The sequence below is a fragment of the Physeter macrocephalus genome, chromosome 9 (assembly GCF_002837175.3).
Source record: "Physeter macrocephalus isolate SW-GA chromosome 9, ASM283717v5, whole genome shotgun sequence".
In the NCBI taxonomy this organism is placed as follows: Eukaryota; Metazoa; Chordata; class Mammalia; order Artiodactyla; family Physeteridae; genus Physeter; species Physeter macrocephalus.
Genome location: NC_041222.1, coordinates 4,103,375 through 4,126,742, shown reverse-complemented (window position 1 = coordinate 4,126,742; position 23,368 = coordinate 4,103,375). Strand labels below are relative to the sequence as shown.

At 52.1% G+C, this 23,368-nt stretch overlaps 1 protein-coding gene across 3 annotated transcripts; it reads left to right on the top strand.

The window, feature by feature from the left end:
* Positions 1-861: 861 nt before the first annotated feature.
* On the top strand, positions 862-22,281 carry PTGS1 (prostaglandin-endoperoxide synthase 1). Of its 3 annotated transcripts, none has more exons than XM_024126496.1 (11): positions 862-955; positions 1,048-1,137; positions 7,682-7,798; positions 8,233-8,373; positions 8,705-8,848; positions 10,157-10,338; positions 10,450-10,533; positions 12,286-12,532; positions 14,616-14,902; positions 19,537-19,684; positions 21,152-22,281. In XM_024126496.1, exons 1-11 carry the CDS (start codon positions 949-951, stop codon positions 21,505-21,507), a joined length of 1,803 nt encoding a protein of 600 aa, XP_023982264.1. In that variant the 5' UTR covers positions 862-948; the 3' UTR covers positions 21,508-22,281. The 3 variants fall into 3 exon arrangements, with proteins under 3 accessions (XP_023982264.1, XP_028349354.1, XP_054942956.1); XM_028493553.2 differs by having other exon boundaries at positions 863-955; positions 1,048-1,173; XM_055086981.1 differs by lacking the exons at positions 862-955; positions 1,048-1,137 and adding an exon at positions 1,413-1,602.
* The last annotated feature ends 1,087 nt before the right edge of the window (positions 22,282-23,368 follow it).

Below are 23,368 nucleotides of genomic sequence, written 5' to 3'. Positions count from 1 at the left end.
CAAAAAAAGAGGAGCTGGGTGCTGGGATTCTGTAAAGTAGGCAGATAGATGTGAGTCCAGCTGGAGCATCCACCCTGGCCACCCTGGAATCTGAGTCAGGAGATCTTTGAAAAGAATGCCTCCTGATAACGGATCACCTACTCTGTGCTAGGCACTGCATCAGGAAGTTCGTGTGCATTACCGTATGGAATCTTACAACAGTTCTCTGGGATGGGTCTTATTAGCATCCACGTCTTCTAGAAGAGAATACTGAGGACCAGAGAGGTTAAGTACCAGGTCCAAGGAGACACAGCTAGTAAGACGTAGAGGCTGGATTTGAATTAGGTCTCCTGGACTTGGAGTCTGTGCTCTTCATTCTGGCAGTAGAGGCTCAGGCAGAGACACGTGGCCTTAGAGGGCAGAGCCCAGCCCTTGGCGGAAGCCCGTCCTCCCTGTTGGATCTGAGGGTAGTGGGTTTCCCATCCCGGAGACTGTGTGCAGGCCCGCCTGGACTGCTCCTTTTCCATCCTCCTTCCGCTTGGGGGTGGCGGTGGGGGTGCGGGGAGGGTATGTGGTTCTGAGCGGACATTTCTAGGCTGAGATACCAGCCGTTCTGCCCTGAAGCCCTGGGGGCCCTTGGCATGGCACATCATCTCCGGGCCTCAGTCTCTTATCAACCAAATGGACACACTTCTGGTGCTTCTGGGTTTTAAAGGCTCAAGTGTCTCACGGATCTCGGGTGGAAAACCACCTTAGTGACCGTCATAGAATAATTAATAAAATGTCTTGGCTGGAGCCGGAGCAGAGGAAGTAAGTGGGCGGCGGCCGAGGTGACAGCTGGCGAGAGAGGTGGAGCCAGGGAATGGGTGGGGAGGGGCGGGCCGGGCGAGCCCGAGCTCCGGGGCACAGTTAGAGACGCGCCCAAGGGGCAGGCAGGCCGCATCCCGCACCCATCAACCGCCCTGCACCATGAGCCGTAAGTCCGGCCCCGGTGGCCCCAGAATCCCCTTTGCCCCCGGGTGGAGCCTTGAATGCCAGGCTCAGCCCTTCCTCTCTCGCCCTCCGCAGGACGGGCTGTCTCGCTCCGGTTCCCGCTGCTTCTGCTGCTGCTGCCGCCATCCCCTGTCCTGCCAGCGGCCCCCGGGGCACCCGCGCCCGGTAGGCGGCCCCTTTCCTGCCCCCGAAGAGCCCCAGGTGCTGCGTCCCTGGCCTGGCGCCCACCCGCCTCTCCCCTCCGGCCGGCCCAGCTTCCCCTTTTCGGCTCGCGGTGCCTGGGAGCGGGGAGGGGGCTGAGTCTGTCGGTGGGATGGGGGCTCTCTGCAGACCCCCGGGGGGTGTGGCTTTGGCTAGGACGCCACTGGGTTCTTTTCTGGGGGGGAAAGGGCAGACTGGGATCTCGGGCCGGCTTTGGGAAAAGGGACAGCCTCTCTCCAGGCCCTCACCTGTTCTGGGCCCCCAGCGGTCCAAGCTCATCCCCAACAATCCGGCTGTTTCCCCTGCGGGCCGCTTTCGGAGGAAGCAGCAGGCGCCAGGGGAAGGCGGGCTGGCGAGTTCTCTTTCTCCAGCCTCTAACTTTCTGGTACCCTTCCGGATTCCCAGCCCCAGTGGAGAAGATCTCCCTCGGTGAGGACCCCGGATACACCAGCCTTTCCGGAGAGAGTGGCGGTGGAAATACGCTTACGGGGCTGGGTTGCTTCCCCTGAGGTTTAATCCTCACCTGTGAGGTCCCCCCCTGGGCGGATGAGTTAACTGAGGCTCAGGTAGGGGCCATAACGCTCTCAAGCTCACACAGTGCATGGCGGGCTCAGGGTTGGAAGCTGGATCTGCCTGACTCTAGGCAGTTTGCAGGGTCTTTCCTCAGAGTCCGCCCTGCCCTCCTCACCCCCTGCCAACGGACCCTGGTTTCATCACCCCAAAGAAGATGGGGAAAGTCGTATCCTGTAAAACTCCCACCTTCCTCCCCTCCACCATGCATGTACCAGGTTCCAGGTGAAGGACTGCAGCTCCTCCTTCAGACAGCCTCCCTCCCCCAGCATACTGCTTGTGTGTGTGTGTGTGTGTGTGTGTGTGTCTGTGTGTGTGTCTGTGTGTCTGTGCAGGGTCTGGACAGAACTTCCTTCATCACCTAGCTGTGTGAGCTCTGGGTCTCCATTTCCCATCTGCAAAATGGGGTCAACAGAGGATGGTGGGGAGGGGATAGGAGCCTTCAGTTGTGATGCTCAGAGGAGAAAGGATACCTATGTGAACTGGGAATCAGACCAGGTTTCCTGGAGGAGAGGGTTTGAGAGGGTGGCATTTGGGGAAGTCAAGGAAAGGATGGAGGATGCTGGGCACGAGCCAAGGTCTAGTTTGTGGGAAGAAGAGGAGGAAGACCCATGTGGCCAGCACTTTACAGTTTACAAAACCAGGCTGTGGGCATCTCAGTTATTGCTGCTCACAACAGCCCTGCCAGGGAGATGTTAGTCCCATTCTACAGAAGGGAACTCTGAGGCCCAGAGGGGTGAGCGCGTTTGTCTGACACCCCAGTAGCAGAGCCGAGGCTGACTAGGCTGACCCAGTGGCCCCTTTTGTTAGCCCCTGGATCAGCCCAGCGCTTCCTCTGAAGCCCCATTCAGCCCCATCCAGGCCCCCAGGGTACCCAGGGCTCACCCTGCCTGTCCTCCCGTGTCTGTTCACCAGTACTTAGTGAGCCATGGTCTGTGCCATTTTGCTTTTAGCCTTTTCTACTTATCTTTATATTGTGTTTAAACAGAATTGTTTTCTTCGCTCCACAAACATTCCCAGGGGACTGCTTTATGCCAGTCTTTGGCTGCAGCCTGGAGACAGAGCTGGGAGGAGCTCGCAGTCTGGTGGAGGAGACAGAAATGCCCACAGACTGTCATCCAAGGGGGTCAGGGCCATGACTGAGGGAAGCACAGGGGTGTGCGGGGCTCGGGGGTGGGGGGCAGTTATCTCTCATCCCTTACATGTGAGGAATTTCGGGAGGCTTCTTGGAGGTGGTGACGTTTGACCTGGACCCCGAAGGAGGTGCTGAGTTGGTGGAAATCCTGTGAGGTTTCGCTATGAAACTCCGGAAGGGGTCTTCCTGGCAGAAGCAAGGGCATGAGCTGAAGCCTAAAGGTCTGAACTGTAGGAGTGGAAGGGCGTCCAGGGAGCAGTTCGACAGAGGCAGCTGCTGGTGGACACGGGCCTTTGGATGCAGAGTGAGGAGAGGGACTTGGGCCTCAGGGTAACTGGGGGAGCAGGAGAGTGAGATTGGGCGGATGACTTGGAGGTGAGACTGGAGGCTGGGGGACCGTTAAGGAGGCTGCTGCAAGGGTCAAGGAAAGAACGGAGGACCAGTTGGGTGTTGGGGCAGAAGGTTTGGGCTGCCTTCCTGTTTCCAAGTCTCTGGGTGAACTGAGGTCCAAGATGCCTGGACATTCAGGGGAGGCATCTGCCCTGGAAAGCCAAAGCCTGTGTTTTGTCCCCAGAGGGGCAGCAAAGGCTGATTCCCCCAGGAGACGAGGGCTGCAAGCTTACGTGGGGGCAGGTGGCGGGAGAGAATGTTGCTTCTCTTGTGACGGATGAGGTGGAGTCCGGCTTGGAGGACAGGGATGTGCCAGGGCTTCCTTAATGCTCAAGTTCATCCCCTCCTGTTCCTGGACTTGGCTTAGTGCTCTCTCTTTGGCTAGGGATAGGGCATGACCTGGCAACCGGAGCTCCATGCCAGGCAGAGGGGCCTGAGGCCAGCTAACCCTGGTACGTGGGGCAGGAACCCCGCCTGTGCCAAACCTTCCTGCTGCCTGCAGCCTCCTATCTGCAGCACCAGCGGGGTCTGTGGGCTGGGAGAGGACTTCCTCTTTCAGCCATCGGGGCCTGCTGCGGTGGTGCCTGGCGGCTGGCCGCTGACCTGGTGGGGTGTAGGGCCTGGGGCCCAGGTCTGGCTGGTCAGGGCCCCCCTTTTATTTTTCTCTTTGGCTGCCAGGCTCCTGGAGCTTCTCTAAATATTATTCTTAGGGAATTTCAGTCCAGCCTCTTTCTTTAACGGGCCCTCTTGCTGCCTGGTGCCTCCAAGTCCTGACAACTTGGTGGTCCCTCACTGTGCCTGGAGCCCTGACTCCTGGGCTGGGGGACATTTCCTTGCCGGATCCTCAGAAAGTTCTGGAGCCGAGAAGCCCTAAACAGTTCCTCGTCGGTGGGAATGTGTGCAGTGTGGGCTTGCTGATCAACCCCACCTCCGGGCTGGCTTGAAGACGCAGTGAGAGCAAGCTGCAAGGTTCTCTGCCGATGGGGCTAGGGAATCATATTGATGCAAATAACCCAGATATTTGGAGATAGATTGGCTTCGCCCAGAGCTGAGAAGAGAAGGGGAGGCAGAGAGGGAGGTTTTTCCTTAGAGCCTGTCTGTTCCCTCCCCTTCCTGGAAAACACTGAAAAATAAGGCCCAGAGGGTACAGGGTATCTGCCCAAAGACACACAGGCAGTAAAGAGCAGTCACTCTCCCATAGGTCTTCAGCCAGCGCCTACTTGGTGCTTTGCCCTGTGCTGGGTGTGGGAACTCAAGGCACTTTAGACTCTGTGTCTGCATCTCCCTAGTTCTCTTTCTTGATGTTTTATTATACAGGGTGTCCTCCGCCGGGCACATGAAAGCATGTGGGATTTAAGTTAGACTGAAGGAAGGCCTTCCTTTGTGAATAGTTCCCAGAGCTCTGGTTGCGGTAGGGGATGGCGCTCCCTCTGGGGTCCTGGTTTCATTCATTCTGGATTTTCAGGTCCACCTTGAAGGAAAGGTGACAAACCTATCTCACCTGGGGTCATCCCCAGCCTGTGGAACAAAGTGACTCTTCCTCTGCATCCCTTCCCCAAATCCAGGCCTGGGCACCTCCAGGAGGAGGAAGGGCAGGGAAGAGAAGGGAGTTCATCTTGGCTCTGCAACTTTGAAGCAGTGGGGTCTGGGCGAGTCTCCCCATGTGTGGCAGGGTTGTGGGGGGTGGCAGGGGTAGGGGGAGTCTCACCCACCCACCGGGGAGTGCTGAGCAGATAAACGAGGTAGATATGCAAGGTTGGCGGGTCAGCCAGAGCCCTGGCTTCCTGGCCCATCGTGACCGTCCAGCTGTGGTTAGGCTCCCCCCCACCCCCCGGGGAAGCGGGGAAGCAGCACCTAGTGTCCTCTCTGCCCACCCTGACATCATGCGGCCGCCAGCGGCAGCTGCTATCCTTGCTGGAGAGAACTTTCCCTGCCCTGGGCGGCAGCTGCTATCCTTGCTGGAGAGAACTTTCCCTGCCCTGGGACCGCAGGTGTTTATGAGATCGGGGAAGAGTAGGGAGGGAAAGTTGGGCAGCAGGCCTGGGAGGGAGGGACCTCTGCCGCGTCTGGCACACAGACTCTCCTGACAGGAGAGGGAGAGGGATGCGGGCAGGAACTTCTGCATCTGGGGACACAGCTCTGCTGCCTGCTGAAGCCCTCAAGCCAGACTTCAGAGCCAGCTGCGGGGGTGCTGGGGAAATCAGGGAGTCCCTTTGGCCAAGCTTGGGCTGGCTGGTCTCCTCGCTGCAGTTTAAATTCCACAAACATTTGTTGAGCTCTGGCCACCACATCTGGATTCCCTGGGTGGCTGGATCTCTCCAGGACATGGGTTGAGCGCCAGCTGTGTGCACGGCCTCTGTGAGGGAGGAGAAAGTCAGGGAAAGCCCTTGGAGGCTTGTGGTGGAGCAGAGCAGGTCGAGCTGGAACGTGGAGCAGGGGCGAGAGAGAGAGAGAGAGAGAGAGAGAGAGAGAGAAGGAGTGTGGACATTTAGGGGGCAGCTTTCTGGTGCATGCGCAGTGGGCAGGGTCAGGTAGATATGGAGGGAATTTACTAGGGAGGAGCCGCAGCCTTGGTCAAGGAGGGAGCAGAGCTTTTGGCTTTGGGGCCGCGGGATGGGCTGCCACAGAACAAACTGAGTTCCTTTTGGGATCCCTACTGGGGGAGGGATGGGGAAACAGCCCAGAGAAGGGCTGTACCTCAGCCCCTGTGCCCGCTGAGTGGTAGGGCGACCCGTTGGTGACAGAAGGGCCGGTGTGCCAGGGTCGGGAGCTGGGCAGTGTGGTGCCACGGGAGCTCCTGGGCAGAACAGCAGAGTGTCCTGAGCAGGAGGGATCGATGAGATCCCAGGTCCCTGAGCCCGCTGCACGGCTGAGCCTGAGCTCCCTGGCATTTCTGGGCCTGTGGCTGTAGGAGGGGAGGGGCGTCCTACCAGGCCCCTGCCCTGGGCCCCACCTGCCGGTCCGCCTGTGTTGGTCTGATAAGGCCTTTTTGTTCAGACTTCTTCCCGTGGGTTCCTTCTTCTTATACCCTGCAAGGGTCACAGAGGTGCTATTGTGGGGCTGTGGGGAGTTGCCAGGGCTTAAGCAAGACTATTTGCATGATTCTGCGATGTGAGGAGCCCTAAACCAGAGGGTCCTGCCCTGTGACCACAGCATCCTGCGGCGGCTTCTCAGGCTCCTCCCGCCCCGTTGCTATCCTCTTGACCCCCTATAATCAGACGCACAAAGAATCAGAGTTCCCGGTAATGTTGGCTCTGAGCCCAGTTAAGGAAGTGTGTTTGCAGGAGGGACCTGGTGTTTTCTGTGGAAGGCCAGGGAAGGAGCTGCTGCCAGGAGCCAGGCCCCCTGGGTCTGCAGGTGGCCTGACTCTGTTCCTTGGTCTTGGCCAAGTCTCCACCTTTTCCCGAGCCTCGGTGTCCCTCGCTGAGCTGTGAACGAGCACTGAGGGAGCTCCAAGGAGTCTCTGACCTTGCTGTTGGAGAATCATTGAAGCTGTGGTTGGGGAGATCTGGGTTAGACACAAGGAGGGACTTCCTGGGGGGGTGTTTCTCCAGGGGGTTGGTGGGGGTGATGCTAGAGCTCCACTCACCCTCTGGAGAGAGTTTTCCGGCCACATCTCTCCTGTTCTCGTGGTGGCTGACCTCCCTCAAGATCCTAGATCCCATACTCCACCCTGATGTGAGCCCCGGCTGGGTCTATCAGGACGGGAGCTGAGACTCCCCTCAAACCCATTCTCTGTCTTCTGGGTTCTGGGAAACATCTTTCCTTGGACTTGACGGCTGAGTGTCTGGGGGTGGGGGTGGAAGTGAAGGGATGGGCAGTTGGTCTGGTGCCACTTGCTGGGTGACCCATCTGGATTTCCCCTTATTTGGCCTCAGTCACCCCACCCCATCTGCCTATATAACTGGGCGTTGTGATACCTGCTCTTCCTTCCCTTCTGCAAAAATAAAGGGATGGGATGTCCTGGTGCCCAGAGGTTGGAGGCTGGTCTGAGAACCCCTATCCTTTTCCCTTTACTGAACCCCACAAACTCTGCCCTTGGTACTGAGCTCTGACTTGGCAGAAAGTGAATGCTCTAGAAAAGCCTGTGGTTGCAGTGTCTTATCAGCTGTTTCCTAGCCTTTGATGTCACAGCCTGGGGCCTGGACTCTTCTCCTGCCCCACTTTGGTGGCAGCAGGGAGGGAGGGGGTGACTTCCCCTGGTGGCCTGATGTGGGCAAGACTGGAAACCCAGAGCAAGGTCTGGAAACGGAAGGGCCAGGGGCTTTCTGTTCATAGCTGTGGGGACAGAGAGGACCCTTGGGGAGTACAGGAGTCCAGTAAATTAGGAGAGAGCTGTGACTGGACTCCATGCCTCTGGCCCCAGAGAGAGATCACCCTGGAGTGCTCTCTGATCTCTGTTTCTCCCCACAGTGAATCCCTGTTGCTACTATCCATGCCAGCACCAGGGTATCTGTGTCCGCTTCGGCCTTGACCGCTACCAGTGTGACTGCACCCGCACGGGCTATTCCGGCCCCAACTGCACCATCCGTGAGCTGGGCCTCCAGCCCCAATCCTTCTCCCCTGGGCTCGTCCTCCAAGACCCCCACTTCCTACCCTCGCCTCCGGCCGTGGCCCTGTTCTCTTTTCCTGCCTGCCTTTGACCTCTGACACTGCCCCTGACCTGGCTCCAGCACAAGCCCTCACTCCTGGCACACCCCACTCCCTGCTTCTGGGCTCTGTAGTGAGTTTTCACTGCCCAGGTCCGGCCTTACTGACCTCAGTCCCTGGTCCTGTCTCCTGTCCTCACGTCTGGTTCTGGCTCTGTCACGTGCCATCACTCCCAAGGTTCCATCCTTACCCCTGCCCCAGAGGTTCTACCCTGTTCCATCCTGGCCCTCGTCCCCCGTTCCCATCTTCCACCCTGGCTGCGTCTGGTCCTGACAGGAGAGCCTGACTGAATGGCTCCCACTCTGCCCTCACAGCCGAGCTATGGACCTGGCTCCGGACTACTTTGCGGCCCAGCCCCTCTTTCCTCCACTTCCTGCTGACGCATGGCCGCTGGTTCTGGGAGTTTGTCAATGCCACCTACATCCGGGACATGCTCATGCGTCTGGTACTCACAGGTGGGTGGGGGCAGGGCCCTCCTAATCTAGGGGAGCAAGAAATCCTGCCACTTCCTGGAATTCTTGGCATCTGATAAGGGCAGGGGTTGGGGGCGGGGGGGGGGTTCTAGGGTGCCAAATGAAAAAAGAACAACCCAGGAAATTCCCTGGCCGTCCAGTGGGTAGAACTCCGTGCTTTCACTGCCGAGGCACGGGTTCAATCCCTGGTCGGGGAAGTAAGATTTTGGCCGCATGGAGGGACCAAAAATAGAACAACCCAAGAAGAGGCGGGGAAGGGGGTGTGTAACTGGGGGCAGGAACCCCTCGTCACCATTATTTTCGCCCTCTGCAGCGCGTTCCAACCTCATCCCCAGCCCCCACACCTACAATGTAGCGCATGACTACATCAGCTGGGAGTCCTTCTCCAATGTGAGCTACTATACGCGTATTCTGCCCTCTGTGCCCCGAGACTGTCCCACGCCCATGGGGACCAAAGGTAATGGCGATGGGGTGAGGGGGCTGGGCCTGGGGGTGTGTCACAGGAGATGCTTAGTTCTTCTCTTTGGGAAAAAACAAGCAGAAGAGCAGTTACTGACCCATTTCACAGATGGGTGGACCAAGGCAAGACATACGCATATCCAGAACCAGGGATGAGGACAGGAAGAGGTTGTGGAGGGGTCTTGCCTGAGGTCCGTGACAGAGTCAGACTAGTGCTTCCATATTTCCAGGATGCCTCTTTGCCTGAACCTTGTCTACTAAATGGGTGGGATCCTGCTGGGATGGGGGTGACTTTAAAGTTGAAATGGAGGAAGGAAAGAATAGTGAGCTATTTATTGGGTGCTATGTAAACAGTCTTACGTGCTTCATCGGCGCAGTTTAGACATAAAGTCGAATTTTTTCTTTGGTTGTTCAAGACCCCCACTTGGTCCCATTGGCAGGGGTCTTCTTCCCAAGACCTTCTTCCTTATCCACTCCTGATTGTCCTCAAACAGGGGGGTTTACTCAGTTTAGAGCCATCAATTCAGTTTCAAGTACACAAAGGACAATACAGTCACATTCCTTAGGTATCACCTGTGGCTGCTTTCCTGCTGCATCAGCCAAGCTGAGCAGTTGCAACAGAGACCACATGTTGGCAGAGCCTAAGATATTGACTATCTGGACTTGTACAGAAAAAGTTTGCTGACCCTTGGTTTAAAAGATTCCATCTCACCAGTTTTCTGCCAGTTACATTGACACTCCTTAAATCCACTGCATAAAATAGATATCATTTGCCCTATATTATAAAAGAAGAAATTGAGGGTCAGAAAGATGGAATGACTTCTCCATGTTCACACAGTTAGTAAATGGCATAACCCATTTCAGACACAGGCTACCTTGCTCCACGCTGGGGAGTCCAAGTTCTTCTGTTTGTTTGTTTTTTCTTTCCTTTTTAGGGGGAGGAGGGTTAACTTGTACAAAGTAGCAAACATACACAAAAGTTGAGAGAAAAGTATAATGAAGTCCTATGTATCCATCTCTGGGTTTCAAGATTTGTCCACAATTTGCCAATGTTATTTCATCTATCCCCTCTCACCTTACTTCTTATGGAGTTTTTAAAAACAGATTCCAGATATCATGCCATTTCACCCATAAATACTTCTAGAGTCTTTTGGTAGAGAACGTGCAAGGGGCCATCAGGTGGGAGGGAGGTGGTCCTGCGGAGGCCACTCTGGGCTTGCTGCGTGGTCTGGTGAGCCTGGAAGGCCCTGAGGCAGGAAGATCCAGACGGGAAGCAGCAACTGCTCTTTCCCACCTCCCCAACCAGGGAAGAAACAGTTGCCAGATCCCGAGCTCCTGAGCAGTCGCTTCCTGCTCAGGAGGAAGTTCATCCCTGACCCCCAAGGCAGCAACCTCATGTTTGCCTTCTTTGCGCAACACTTCACACATCAGTTCTTCAAAACTTCTGGCAAGATGGGTCCTGGCTTCACCAAGGCTTTGGGCCATGGGGTGAGTACCTGGGAGGGGCTCGGGACTTCTCTGGGCTGCACTTGGCACGTGGAGGTTGTTACAGGTGGGGCAGGACCCAGAGGTCTGAGTGGACCCTCTCTGTGTCTTCAGGTCGACCTTGGCCACATTTATGGAGACAATCTGGAACGTCAGTATCACCTGCGGCTCTTTAAGGATGGGAAACTCAAGTACCAGGTAGCACTGGGTCTTGGGATGGGGCGTTGGGAAGAACCTTCCACGGTCTTCCCAGGCAGAAGCTGTTGGTGGGGGCCTCCAGGGTGTCCTGAGATGGCCAGCTGCAGAAGCTGGAGGTGTGTGGTCGGAGGAGAGACAGCAAACCCTGGGAGAGGGTGCCAGGCAAGAGAAGCAGACGAGGAGCAGACATAGCCTCTCATGTTCTCCTGGGAGGTGGATTTTGGGGCTCCATAGGAGATGAACGTTTCCAGCCTGCATTTATTCATTTAATTATTCTACAATATTAACTGGGCAGTATGATGTGCCTGGCACAGGGCAGCTGTGGCCGTGATAGTTATGGGCCCTACCCTCAAGCTCCTCAGGGACCACAGACACAAACAGTAGGGTGCTGGTTCCACGAGGACTTTTCGTCTGAAGTCGCGCTGTTCAGTGGTGCTAGAGCCACATAGGTAATTATCTCATGCACTTCTCAAATCCACTGCATAAAATAGGTATCATTTGCCCTATTTCATTGCTGTGAGCCACATCTAAGTTATCATCTGAATTTTTCTAGTGGCCACATTAAAAAAGGTAAAAAGCAACAGGCAAAATTGATTTTAATAATATATTTTTAATTTAACCCAATATATGCAGAATCTTATCATTTCAACATGTAATCAACACAAAAATTGTCAATAAAAAATATCTCACTATTCGTGCTAAATCTTCAAAATCTGACCTGTATCTTACACTTATAGCACATCTCAATTTGGGTGCCGGATTTTCGTTGGAGATTCTGATCTGCATTTCGATTTCATAAAATTTACTGTTGAGAAAGTAGAGTCACATGGCCAAGTTGTTCTAAGCGTAAAGACTTCCCAATAGCTGAGGTATCTGTTTTAAAATTTAAATCTAAAGAAAATAAAATGAAAAATCCAGTTCCTCATTCACACCGACCACATTTCTAGTGCTTAGTAGCTTCACGTAGCTAGTGGCTACCATACTGGACCATGCAAATCTAAACAAACAAAAACCAAGACAGAAAGTTCATTGCTGAATCTTTGGGGCTAAGAACAGTATTTGGCATATGGTAGGTCCTCGGTGTATATTTATTGAGTGAATGATGACACTGCCGTATCATTAATTACACTTGTGATAGCTGCCACCAGGGAGAAGCCACGAGAGTGTACAGAGGATGGGGAAGGCTTCCGTAGGAAGTACGAATAAACCAAGAGTTGCATGAGGGATGAGGAGGAGTTAGGGAGGCCAAGAAGGGCACAGGACAGACCAGGTTATCAGGCGTCAAGGCTGGAGAGGGGAAGTCAGCTTGAGTGAATTCAAGGGAGTAAAATGAGGCAGATGCTGCTGGACCCCTGAGTGATTCCCGATGGCGAGGGTTGTGTTAAGGATTTCTGATTTCTGCCAAGAGCAGAGAGAGGACTTGGAAGGGTTTTAAGCCAGGGTGTGATGCTAGATTTGGGTGTTTTAAAGGATTGCTCTGGCTGCAGAGCCGAGAACGGACTGTCTGGGGGGATGGAGCCACTTACGAGGGGAGTCAGGGTGGAAGATGAGGGTGGGTTGGAAGAGGGTGGCGGCAGAGGGGAGCGAGAAAGAGACTCACTTTAGGAGGTAGAATCCACAGGCCTTGGTCAGGGAGGCCGGGTGGCCACCCTGCGTGTTACGGGCAGCTGTCGATAGGAGTGGAAGGCTGTCAGCTACGCGGGTGCAGGCACCTGGCCCCTCCCCAGGTTACCAGGCGGCCCCATCCTGCAGGTGCTGGACGGAGAGATGTACCCGCCATCGGTGGAAGAGGCGCCCGTGCTGATGCACTACCCCCGGGGCATCCCGCCCCGGAGCCAGATGGCAGTGGGCCAGGAGGTGTTCGGGCTGCTTCCTGGGCTCATGCTCTACGCCACACTCTGGTTGCGTGAGCACAACCGAGTGTGTGACCTGCTGAAGGCTGAGCACCCCACCTGGGGTGATGAGCAGCTCTTCCAGACGGCCCGCCTCATTCTCATCGGTGAGGACTCCAAGCCAGCCTTGTCCTGGAAGGTCACGCCCTCTGTCCTGAGAAGCCGAGTGGAGGGTTTGGGGACAGAGAGATTAGGATTCTGAACAGGGTCCTTCCCCTGTGTGAGCCTCACTTTCCAAATCTATACATTGGGAATAATGATGGTTGTAAGGGTTTGTTGAGATGATGAATGGGAAAGCACTTAGCACGTAGTAGGCCTTCAGAAAATGGAGGGCTGCGGTAGCTGCTTATTAGCTGGGTGACTAGCAGCAAATCTGATTAGCCACCCCAAATCCCGGGAGCACTCCCCATCATCCCGGGAGCACTCAGGGACATCCTCAGCAAATACCCCAGCTCGCCTGGGCTTCGGGAATCCTTGTTTCCTGCCCTGCATGCATCTGCCTTCCTGGAGGTTGGTAGCTTGTGGGTGCCTCAGGGACAAGATATTTTTGTGTCCCCTACAGGGGTGAGCTTGCAGCCTAAAATGTCAGACGGTTTTTGGCCTGGGAGCTTGGCCCCCGATACCCCTGTCCAGACCGTATTCACTCTATGTCACCAGTGAGCCTCTGCCTCGGCTCTGAGCGTCACTGGGCGTGACTGTTTCCAGTTATAGTGCCTGATTCACTGGTGCCTGGAAGAGCCATGCACTGGGGTTAGGAACGGCCTAAAGAACGAGAAGGGGCTGGTTCAGAAGTCCCAGTATTTTTTTTTTAACATCTTTATTGGAGTATAATTGCTTTACAATGGAGAAGTCCCAGTATTATAGACTTTGATCAGAGAGGGCAAGTCTGTGTCTGCAGGCTGCCCAGCATACTGACTGGTGATGAAGCTGTGGCCAGAGGCGGGACTCCTAGGGCCCTGCACCTCCAGTGCTTCATTCGACCCTCCCCCCATCCCCGACAGCCTTATGACCCAGATAGGATTACCCTTTGTTGTGAAGATTAAGAGGCAGAGAGGGTAAGTGAATTCTCCAAGGCCATTCAATGCAGAGAGACTTGAACCAGGTCTGGGTGCCACCAGAGTTTATGCTGCTTCCACCACATCTTGAGGGGAGTGCTTTCCTGCGTGGGGAGGGGGTGTGAGCCTTAGTCTACTCTTTTGTGACGTGTGCGTATGGGGAGGGGATTCTCCCCTCACATCTCCACGTAGTGTTCCCACTTCTACACGTATTGACCCTCCGTGTTATGCCAGGCCCTGTACCAAGCAGTTCAGATGCATTCATTGTCTACTCCTCTCAGCGACCCTGTGAATATTGTTATACTGGTATGATTCTAGTACACATTTTACAGATAAGGAGCGTGAGCTTCAGAGAGAGTAAGTAGCACAGCCCCAGCCCGGGTCCCTAGAAATGGTGAAGCCAAGATTTAAACCCAGGTCTGCTGATTGCAGTTCCAGTGGCTCCAGATCAATTTGCTAAAAGTCAATTTGTCTAGTGGTTAGTTGGCCAAAATATCAGTTTCTTCTAATATCTAGTTGACCAGTTTTCATTGTGTTATGGAATGTTCCTTTTGTGTCTTCCCTGGCTCTTTGCTCTGTAGCTTGTTCCTGAGGGGGCAGAGGAATTTGATACATAGGAAGATAGGAGGATTATATTTGGGACGAGAGTCACTTATGTCTCCAGTGTCCCTTGTTTGCTGCTGCAGCTCTTAGAATGGTCTCTTGGGAGCTCCCCTCACCCCCGTCATCTTAGGCACGCTGAGATTCCCTCACTAAGTTAATCCCTATGTGCCCATCTTTTGTGGTGTCTCCAGCCTCTTTTAATGGGCTGTGGGAAGGTGGCCACCAGAGGGTCACAAAACCCATCCTCAGATACTTCCTTTGCGTGTCCTGCTCAGCCCGGCCTGTGACCTCCCCAGGGAACATGGGTCTGGCAGATGGCTCTTGTCTTGGGACATCAGTGCAGCCTGAGACAGAAAGTTCCATTTCCACGCCCCGTGACAAAAGGCAAAGTGAAAGTGGCCAAATAAAATCAAACAACCATTGCAACGATAAAGAGGCCAAACCAAGCCCTTTGCATGAAGTGGCCCACTTCCCAAGCCTGGTGGCTAAGCCCCTGTGCTCTGCTGACCCCGTTCCCCATCCTTCGTCCCAGGGGAGACCATCAAGATTGTGATCGAGGAGTACGTGCAGCAGCTGAGTGGCTACTTCCTGCGGCTCAAGTTTGACCCGGAGCTGCTGTTAGGCACCCAGTTCCAGTACCGTAACCGAATTGCCATGGAGTTCAACCAGCTCTACCACTGGCACCCGCTCATGCCCGACTCCTTCCGGGTGGGCCCCCAGAACTACAGCTATGAGCAGTTCCTGTTCAACACCTCCATGCTGGTGGACTACGGGGTCGAGGCCCTGGTGGACGCCTTCTCTCGCCAGCCCGCGGGCCAGGTGAGCCTCAGAGGAGCGCTGGGGAGGGCCGCTGGGCTCTGGGATCCAAACCCCAGTTTTCTGTGAAAGGGGGAGAGTGTCACCCCTACTGGGAGGTCGTGATCATTCCTTCATTCATTCTCTCGTTCTTTCGTTCATTCAACGATACCAGGCGTTACTCCGGGTGCTGGGGATACAGTGGTGAACCAGGTCAATGTGGTTCTTGGGTCCTTGTATTTTTGGTGCGTACACCCTAGAAAGGAACGACAGTCATGTGACAGCTAACATCGTTTGAGCACTTAGTACATGTTAGGCACTGTACCAAGGGCTTTTCTGATGTTTTCAGAATTATAAGAGCATATTAAGAACCACAATATAGAAAGCCCACAATGCTCTGGGAACTCAGAGAGGGGCTTCTGGCCCAGAGTTGGGGATTGTGGATAAGGAAGTGATGTTTGAGCAGAGATGCAAACAATGGGTAGGGGTCTCCCAGGGCAAGAGGTAGCGTTCGTGGCCCGGGGTCTCTGTGTTCCAGATGGAGGGGACAGCATGGCAAAGGCCCAGAGGTCAGAGGGCATGGGAATTTGAGGACCAGGAAGACACTCAGGGTATGGCAATATATGCAAAAGTGCCTGCACATAGTAGGTCTTTATTACATTAGAGCCCTCTGTTATGGGCTGAATTGCCCCCTGCCCCAAATTCCCACGTTGAAGTCCTAACCTCCAATACCTCAGAATGTGACTGTATTTGGAGCTAGGGTCTTTAAAGAGTTAATTAAGGTAAATGGGGTCATTGGGTGAGCCCTACTATGACTGGCGTCCTTATAAGAAGAGGAGATTAGGATATAGATGTGCATAGAGGGAAAACATAGGGGAAAGATGGCCATCTCTAAGCCAAGGAGAGAGGCCTCAGAAGGAAACCAACCCTGCCCACACCTTGATCTTGGACTTCTAGCCTTCAGAACTGTGAGGAAATAAATTTCTGCTGTTTAAGCCACCTAGGCACTTTGGTATGGCAGCCCTAGCAAAATAATACAACCTTTCCCTCTGGAATTTCTAACTAATTTCCTCCTAATTCTTCCCTTCCCCATGTTTGGAAGCTTCCATCTCCTTCCCTAGCTCCCCTCAGCCCCTGCTTCTCTCTCATACTTACCACTCAGCCCTACCATGAAGTTGTGGCACCATAATGGATTTAGGTTTCCCCCTGGTAATTTGACTGCAATTAGCATATGCTGCCGCCAATGGGCAGCTGCTGGCTTGTTTACGGCCTCTGTTCTTTGTGGGGACACAGACATGAACAGAGACAATAACTCGTGTGCGGGGCTTCATGGTTTCCAAAGAATTTTCAAGCAATGTCCATGGTGACATGTGTGAAAAGCCCTGGTATTTCCTGGTACCAGGCAGAAGGGTCACAGAAGTGTGCGGAGTCTCAGGATATCAGAGAGAGTGTGAGAAGTGATAAAACAGGGCCTCCCCTGATAATCCCCACCCATGGTTCCATCTCGGGGTTACCGTGTGACCAACGCTGTGATAACTGCTTTGTATTCTTTATCTCGATTATTTCACCACAAGCATATCAGACTGATGCTTCTACCTTCCTCATTGTTGCATATGAAGAAACAGAGGCTTAGCATAAGTAATTTGCCTACAGTTCCTGTCTTTGCTTCCTAGGGCTGAAAAAGGAACACAAACCAGGGGGCTTTAAGCAGCAGACATTTATTCTTTTTCTTTTTTAATTTTTTTGGAAGTTCAAAATATCACCTTTATTACTGATAAAGCTGATTCTAGAAAACCTAAAGCAGGCTTTTTAATAATAAACCCCCAAATAGACAAACTTGGCCACCAAGACATGGAAGCATGGAAACAAGGAAAGTCTCCCCCAACATCCTCCTGTCCCCCCAGAACAAGGAGTATGAGAGAAAACATACTCCCTGGTGTCAACTGAATCCAAGAGCGGTAGAGAGGACGGCTTGAACAACGCATGCTCATGTCTAGTTGCTGCGCTCAAACTCACCAATCATACTAAGTTACTCCTCCTCTTCTAACAAGGAGTGAGGGGGAGAGGTTGGAAAAAGATGCTTAGAGTGTTAGGCTACTGGGGTTTCCTCCATAGACAAAGAAACATCCAGAAAAGGAAAGAAATATTCCCACCTTACACCTGAGAATTATCACCTTTTATTCATTTATTCATTGATCCATCCAAGCATCCATTAAACATTCACTACACATTACTAACATCTAGGCCATGAAAAAGATCAATCCTCAAACATTTCTCTAGAAAGCCCTTGTAGTTAACTCCCCCAGATGGTATTAATACCAATCAGAAATTTATTGTTGCACAGTTCTGGAGGCTAGAAGTCCAAAATCAAGGTGTAGGCAGGGCCGTACTCTTGCTGAAGGCTCCAGGGGAGAATCTGTTCCCTCCCTTTCTCTCAGCTTCTGGTGATGGCTGACAATCCTTGGGGTTCCTTGGCTTGTAGAAGCATCACTCCAACATGGTGCTCTCCCTGTGTCTCTGTTTCCTCTTTTTATCAGAACGCCAGTCATTGGATCTGGGGCCACCCTAGTGGAGTATGACCTCAATTACATTTATTTGCAAATAAGGTAACATTCACAGGTGCTGGGGGTTACGACTCCAACATGGACTCAGGCAAGTCAATCCACAACGGCCCCACAGCTTGTAAATGGTCCAGCTGAGATTGGCACCAGCCTCCTCTGGCTTTGCCCCAGGGTGTATAGCTTCACCCAACTATGCTTTTCCTCTTTCTCACCCAACTGTCCTGTTCTACCCAAACAGAACTCTTTCTTTAGCATTATCATTATCAATTCACCCTGAGCAATAGATCTTTCTTTAGATGTATGCTCCTTTGGTTTTTTTTTTGACGATTCTTTTGCATTAAGAATATCTTTTTAAACTTTTTATTTTATATTGGAGTAGAGTCGATGAACAATGTTGTGATAGTTTCAGGGGTACAGCACAGTGATTCAGTTATACATATACATGTATCTATTCTTTTTCAAATGCTTTTCCCATTCAGGTTGTTACATAATATTGAGCAGAGTTCCCTGTGCTGTACAGTAGTAGACCTATGCTCCTTAACAGTTATGAATCAGATTTTTTTTTTTTCTGGAGCCTTCTTTTATTTTTTTGGCTGTGCTGTGCCGCTTGTGAGATCTTAGTTCCCCGACCAGGGATTGAACCCGGGCCCTTGGCAGTGAAGGCTCAGAGTCCTAACCACTGGGCTACCAAGGAAATCCCTCTGGAGCCTTCATCTCACCAGGTTACTTGGGCTTTGAACCCTATTTCCCTCCCTTCACAGGATATATTATACCACCCCCTTGGTCTTGAGGTAAAACTATAAGTTTAGTTAAACTAAATGTGTTTATATATTACACTTTTCATGGCAAGATTTTAGTTCCCTCCCCGCTAGCTCACGACAATTCCTCACCCAGGAGGCTTGGCAGAAAGAAGGAGAAACAGATATAATCACCTGTCCCTGTGTGTAGCTTTATGTGGTCTGAATGCAGTGACTTGATACTCTGTGTTCCTACTTTCTAGCTCAGTTTCTCTTTTCTAGTGGTGGCCGGTTACTAGGGGTTCACTTTTTTTTTTTCTAATTTGTTTATTTACTTATATTTGGCTGTGTTGGGTCTTTGTTGCTGTGCGCGGGCTTTATCTAGTTGCGGCGAGCAGGGGCTACTCTTCGTTGCGGTGCGCGGGCTTCTCATTGCGGTGGCTTCTCTTGTTGTGCAGCACGGGCTCTAGGCACATGGGCTTCAGTAGCTGTGGCACGTGGGCTCAGTAGTTGTGGCTTGCGGGCTCTGAAGTGCAGGCTCAGTAGTTGTGGCGCAAGGGTTTAGCTGCTCCGCGGCATGTGGGATCTTCCCGGACCAGGGCTCGAACCCATGTCCCCTGCATTAGCAGGCGGATTCTTAACCACTGTGCCACCAGGGAAGTCCCTGGGGTTCACTTTTTAATACTAGATGCTCAGTAAATTTTATTTAATCTCAATTCTGTGATACAGAGAATGGAAAGCAATAGAAATGGGTTCCTTAGCAGAATCCATTAAAAGATTAAACATCTTTGTTCTATGATAAAAACTGATTTGGAGAGTGACAGACACAGGTCAGTTCTGCCAGGTAGAGTTTAAAAAATATCGTAGGAAAGCCATAAAGTTTTGGCCCCTCAAACTATCATTTGTCCATCCGTCTGTTTCCATCACTTGAAAGCTCAGAAACCTTTCTGCCTTTTATTTCCAGATCTGAAATGCCAGTCCCCTCTGCTTGAGCTCTGGACTGTGGCCGTGCTGGCCATCTCCTCTGCAGAGTCCTAGTTGCTGAACCTAATAGTTCCAGAACCTTCCTTAACAGAATGTTGGGGGTTCTCACCTAAATTCAAAGGGCTGGGGAACAGTGTGTCTGGTGAGTGACTAGAGAAGTCCTCCTGGCCCACTCCACACTCTAAAGATGAGGAAGCTGAGCCTCAGAGGGGGTCCCTGAGAAAGCATGGCAGTGCAGACCTAGGGCCAGGTTCCCAGCTTGGTGGCTGCTAGGCTGAGCCATCCTTTCTGCTCAGAAAGGACTCCTGACCTGAATTTCTTCTCCAGGACAATGTGGCCTGGCTCTCAGACCACAGCTGTGTTTATCTCTTGGCAGATCGGCGGGGGTAGGAACATAGACCACCATGTCCTATACGTGGCTGTGGAAGTCATCAAGGAATCGAGAGAGTTGCGGCTGCAGCCCTTCAATGAGTACCGCAAGAGGTTTGGCATGAAGCCCTACACCTCTTTCCAGGAGTTCACAGGTGAGCAGCTGTTTCCTGGCCACAGCTCCTGCCCTCGAGGGGCTTGAGCTGAAGTGAAGGAGACATTGAGGAAACAGAACGGGGTCATCCATATGGCCAGCACTGTGACTGTGGGATTTGAGGGGTGTGGGAGCATGGTGCCAGGGGTGGCAAGGGACGGCAGACGACTCTGCTTGGGGCGGGAAGGTGGCTTCTCAGCTGGGTTTGAAGGATAAAAAGGGATTTTCCGGGACTTCCCTGGCGGTCCAGTGGTTAAGACTCTGCACTTCCACTGCAGGGGGCACGGACACGGCACAGCCAAAAAAAAAAAGGGATTTTTCCAGGTGAAGTTTAGAGGGAAGAACATTCTAGGTGGAGGAACAGAAAGTTAAAAGGCACCGGGGTTAAAAAGAATGAGCCTAAAAAAAAAAAGAAAAAAAAAAGTGAGCCTATTCAGGAGAACAGTCCCAGGTGTGGCTGGGTGGAGGTTACTGATAGGAGGCTGGCTCAAATTGTGTGGAATCTTGGATTCTATGCTAAGATTTTGGGTTTTATTCTGTCTAGTGGTTCCTAAGTCCCATTTATGGGCCACCTACCTGAGAATCACTTAGAAAACTAATTAAAAATACCAAATCTGAGATGTCTCTTCCAGAGATTCTGATTCAGTAGACCTAGGTGGTACCCAAGAATCTGGATGTGTGTATATATATACCTCTCCATACATATATGTATGCGTATGTATATACATATGTATATATATGTAAGTGTATATATATAAAACACAAATTGTATAATATTTATATAATAAATATATGTAACATATATGTCTATATGTCATATATATATATATTTGTTGTTCAAGATCCCCAGTTGTTGGGCAGCCAGGTTTGGGGACCCCTGTCCCAGACAATGGGGGTGCCACTGAAAGGTTTTGACCAGGGTGTGACATGACCCCTGACTGTGTAGTGGTACCCTGTGGAGGGTGGACTTGAGGAGACAGGTAGGGACACTCCATGTCTGTCTCCCATGACAGTCCAGAGAGACAGAAAGAACATTGGCGCTAAGTCTCTATGTGATCTTGGACAAGTGACATTGCATCTCTGAGCTCCGGTAGAGTGCAAGGTCTTGGACCAGGATAAGGCCTTGAAACCTGCCTGTGAAGGAAACAAGATGGGTAGCTTCTGCCTGTTGTAATGATCAGGTAATTAGGGCACAGAGAAGTAGGGTGAGTTGCTCAAGGTCACACGCTGTTTGGTGGCAGATCCAGGCCCTTGACTCCATCTGCAGTAGCAAATTCCTTCCCTAGATGCAGCCCTGAAGCAGGGTCAGTCAGCCGGGCCAGATTTTAGGGCATGTGCTCATTTGCTCAAGGTGCTCTTCTGAAGTCCATTCTCCTCCCCAGAAAAAGGTGGACCTAGAAGATTCCCTCCTCAGATGAACCGTAATGGATCGCATCATGATTCTGACTTTGGCTTCTCCCCCTTGTAGGAGAGAAGGAGATGGCAGCTGAGTTGGAGGAGCTGTATGGAGACATCGATGCCTTGGAGTTCTACCCAGGGCTGCTTCTTGAGAAGTGCCCTCCAAACTCCATCTTTGGGGAGAGTATGATAGAAATTGGGGCTCCTTTTTCCCTTAAGGGCCTCTTAGGGAATCCTGTCTGTTCTCCAGAGTACTGGAAGTCGAGCACATTTGGCGGTGAGATGGGTTTCAACCTTGTCAAGACGGCCACTCTGAGGAAGCTGGTTTGCCTCAATACCAAGACTTGTCCCTACGTCTCCTTCCACGTGCCGGACCCCCGCCAGGAGGACGGGCCTGGAGTGGAGCGGCCACCCACAGAGCTCTGAGGGGACAGGGCAGCAGCATTCTGGAGGGTAGAGCTTACTGCTCATCATTCCAGAATGCTGAGGCCAGGGTTGATAGTCTTCAATGTTGGGTTTCTGATTTGGTGTTGAGAGCATCAGGGTGGACATTTAGAACTCTGGGTCTCTCACCACGATCTGGAATACTGTGGTCTTGTTTGTTGATCTAGAATGCTGAATTCCTGGTGAACCATCTAGAATGTTAGGAGTGGTTCTCCTTCAGAATGCCAGAACACTGGTTTCTTGGTTGATCACCTAGAATGTCAGATTTCTGGTTGATCCGGAATACAGGCATTCTAAAATATGGGACTTCTGATGGAATCATCTAGGAAGTTAAGGGGTTCTTATTTTGCATTCTAGAATTCTGGGTGATCCTCCAGAGTGTTGACTTTCTGATTGGTTATTCAGAATGTGGTGTTCCTGGTTGCTGATCCAGAACAGTAGCTGGTGTGCTAGATCTGTCCTGTCCTGAATGTCTGGGGCATTGATGATTCATTTTCCTGTTCAGTGAGACATCCACAGAGCAGGGGAATCTAATGTCTAATGAGAATGCATTGCCTGAATCTATGCCTGCACAGAGGAGGCAAGGAGGTGGGGTGTTCTTCTTGGGACCCCAACTGAGACCCTGGTCTGAGGATATAGAGAGAACAGGTGGCTTTTTCCAGGCCATTGACTGGAAGCCACCAGAGCTCTGTCTTTGTCCAGATCTTGACTCATGGCAGCTGTTTTTCATGAAGTTAATAAAGTTCTTTTTCCAAATTGCCTGCTATGCTTTTGATACCATCCCCAGAAGCAGAGGTAACACGGAAGTGACCTTTCTCCTAGCCACGGGCTAGATGTTCTGGAGGTTTGCAACAGGAGACTTTCCACTGGGATCCCTGGGCCTGTCATGGTCTAGATCTTTCACTGCTGATGTTTCATCCCCCCCCCCCATCCTATGGGTTAAGAATTGCTTTTTCCAGGCTACTCTCCTAAAATGCACAACTCCCCAGCCCCAGGAAATGTAGCGTTCAGTTCCCACCATCTGATTAAAACAACTTCCTCCCTTACTGAGCATACAACAGAGATGAAAGGCATCTGAGGAGGAGAGCATTTACTCTGTGCCAATTTTACACATTTCATTCTCATTTATTTTCAATCCAACAGTGTGAAATAGGTGGTATAAGCCACATTTCAAAACCAAGGATACCGAGACTTGGGGCGGTTAAGTGACGTGCTCCACACGTGCCAGAGCCAGGTTAGGACTCAGGTCTGGCTGAATCTAGAGCTGTGCTCTTTCCTCCACCCAGCTTCCTCTTGCTTCCTGGTTTGACTCACTTCCAGGTCTAATCTTGCTTGTCTGGCTCAGGGTCAAAGGTGGAGGTGGGCTGTAGCCTCTGCCTTACTTGCAGGCTATTTGTTCAGTCACAAATATTTATATTCCTAATTGCCTACTACATGCCAGTTACTGTCATATGCTTGGGGCTACAGCAGTAAGCCATCAAGATGGATAAGGCTGCACAACAGATCGTTGTAGTTTATTTCATACATTGTACAGCATGGGGAATGTAGCCAATATTTTATAATAACTTCAAATATAGTATAATCTATAAAAATAATGAATCACTATGTTGTACACCTGAAACGAATATTGTAAATCAACAATACCTCAATAAAAAAAAATCTTCGGGCTTCCCTGATGGCGCAGTGGTTGCACGTCCGCCTGCCGATGCAGGGGAGCCGGGTTCGCGCCCCGGTCTGGGAGGATCCCACGTGCCGCGGAGCGGCTGGGCCCGTGGGCCATGGCCGCTGGGCCTGCGCGTCCGGAGCCTGTGCTCCGCAACGGGAGAGGCCACAACAGAGGGAG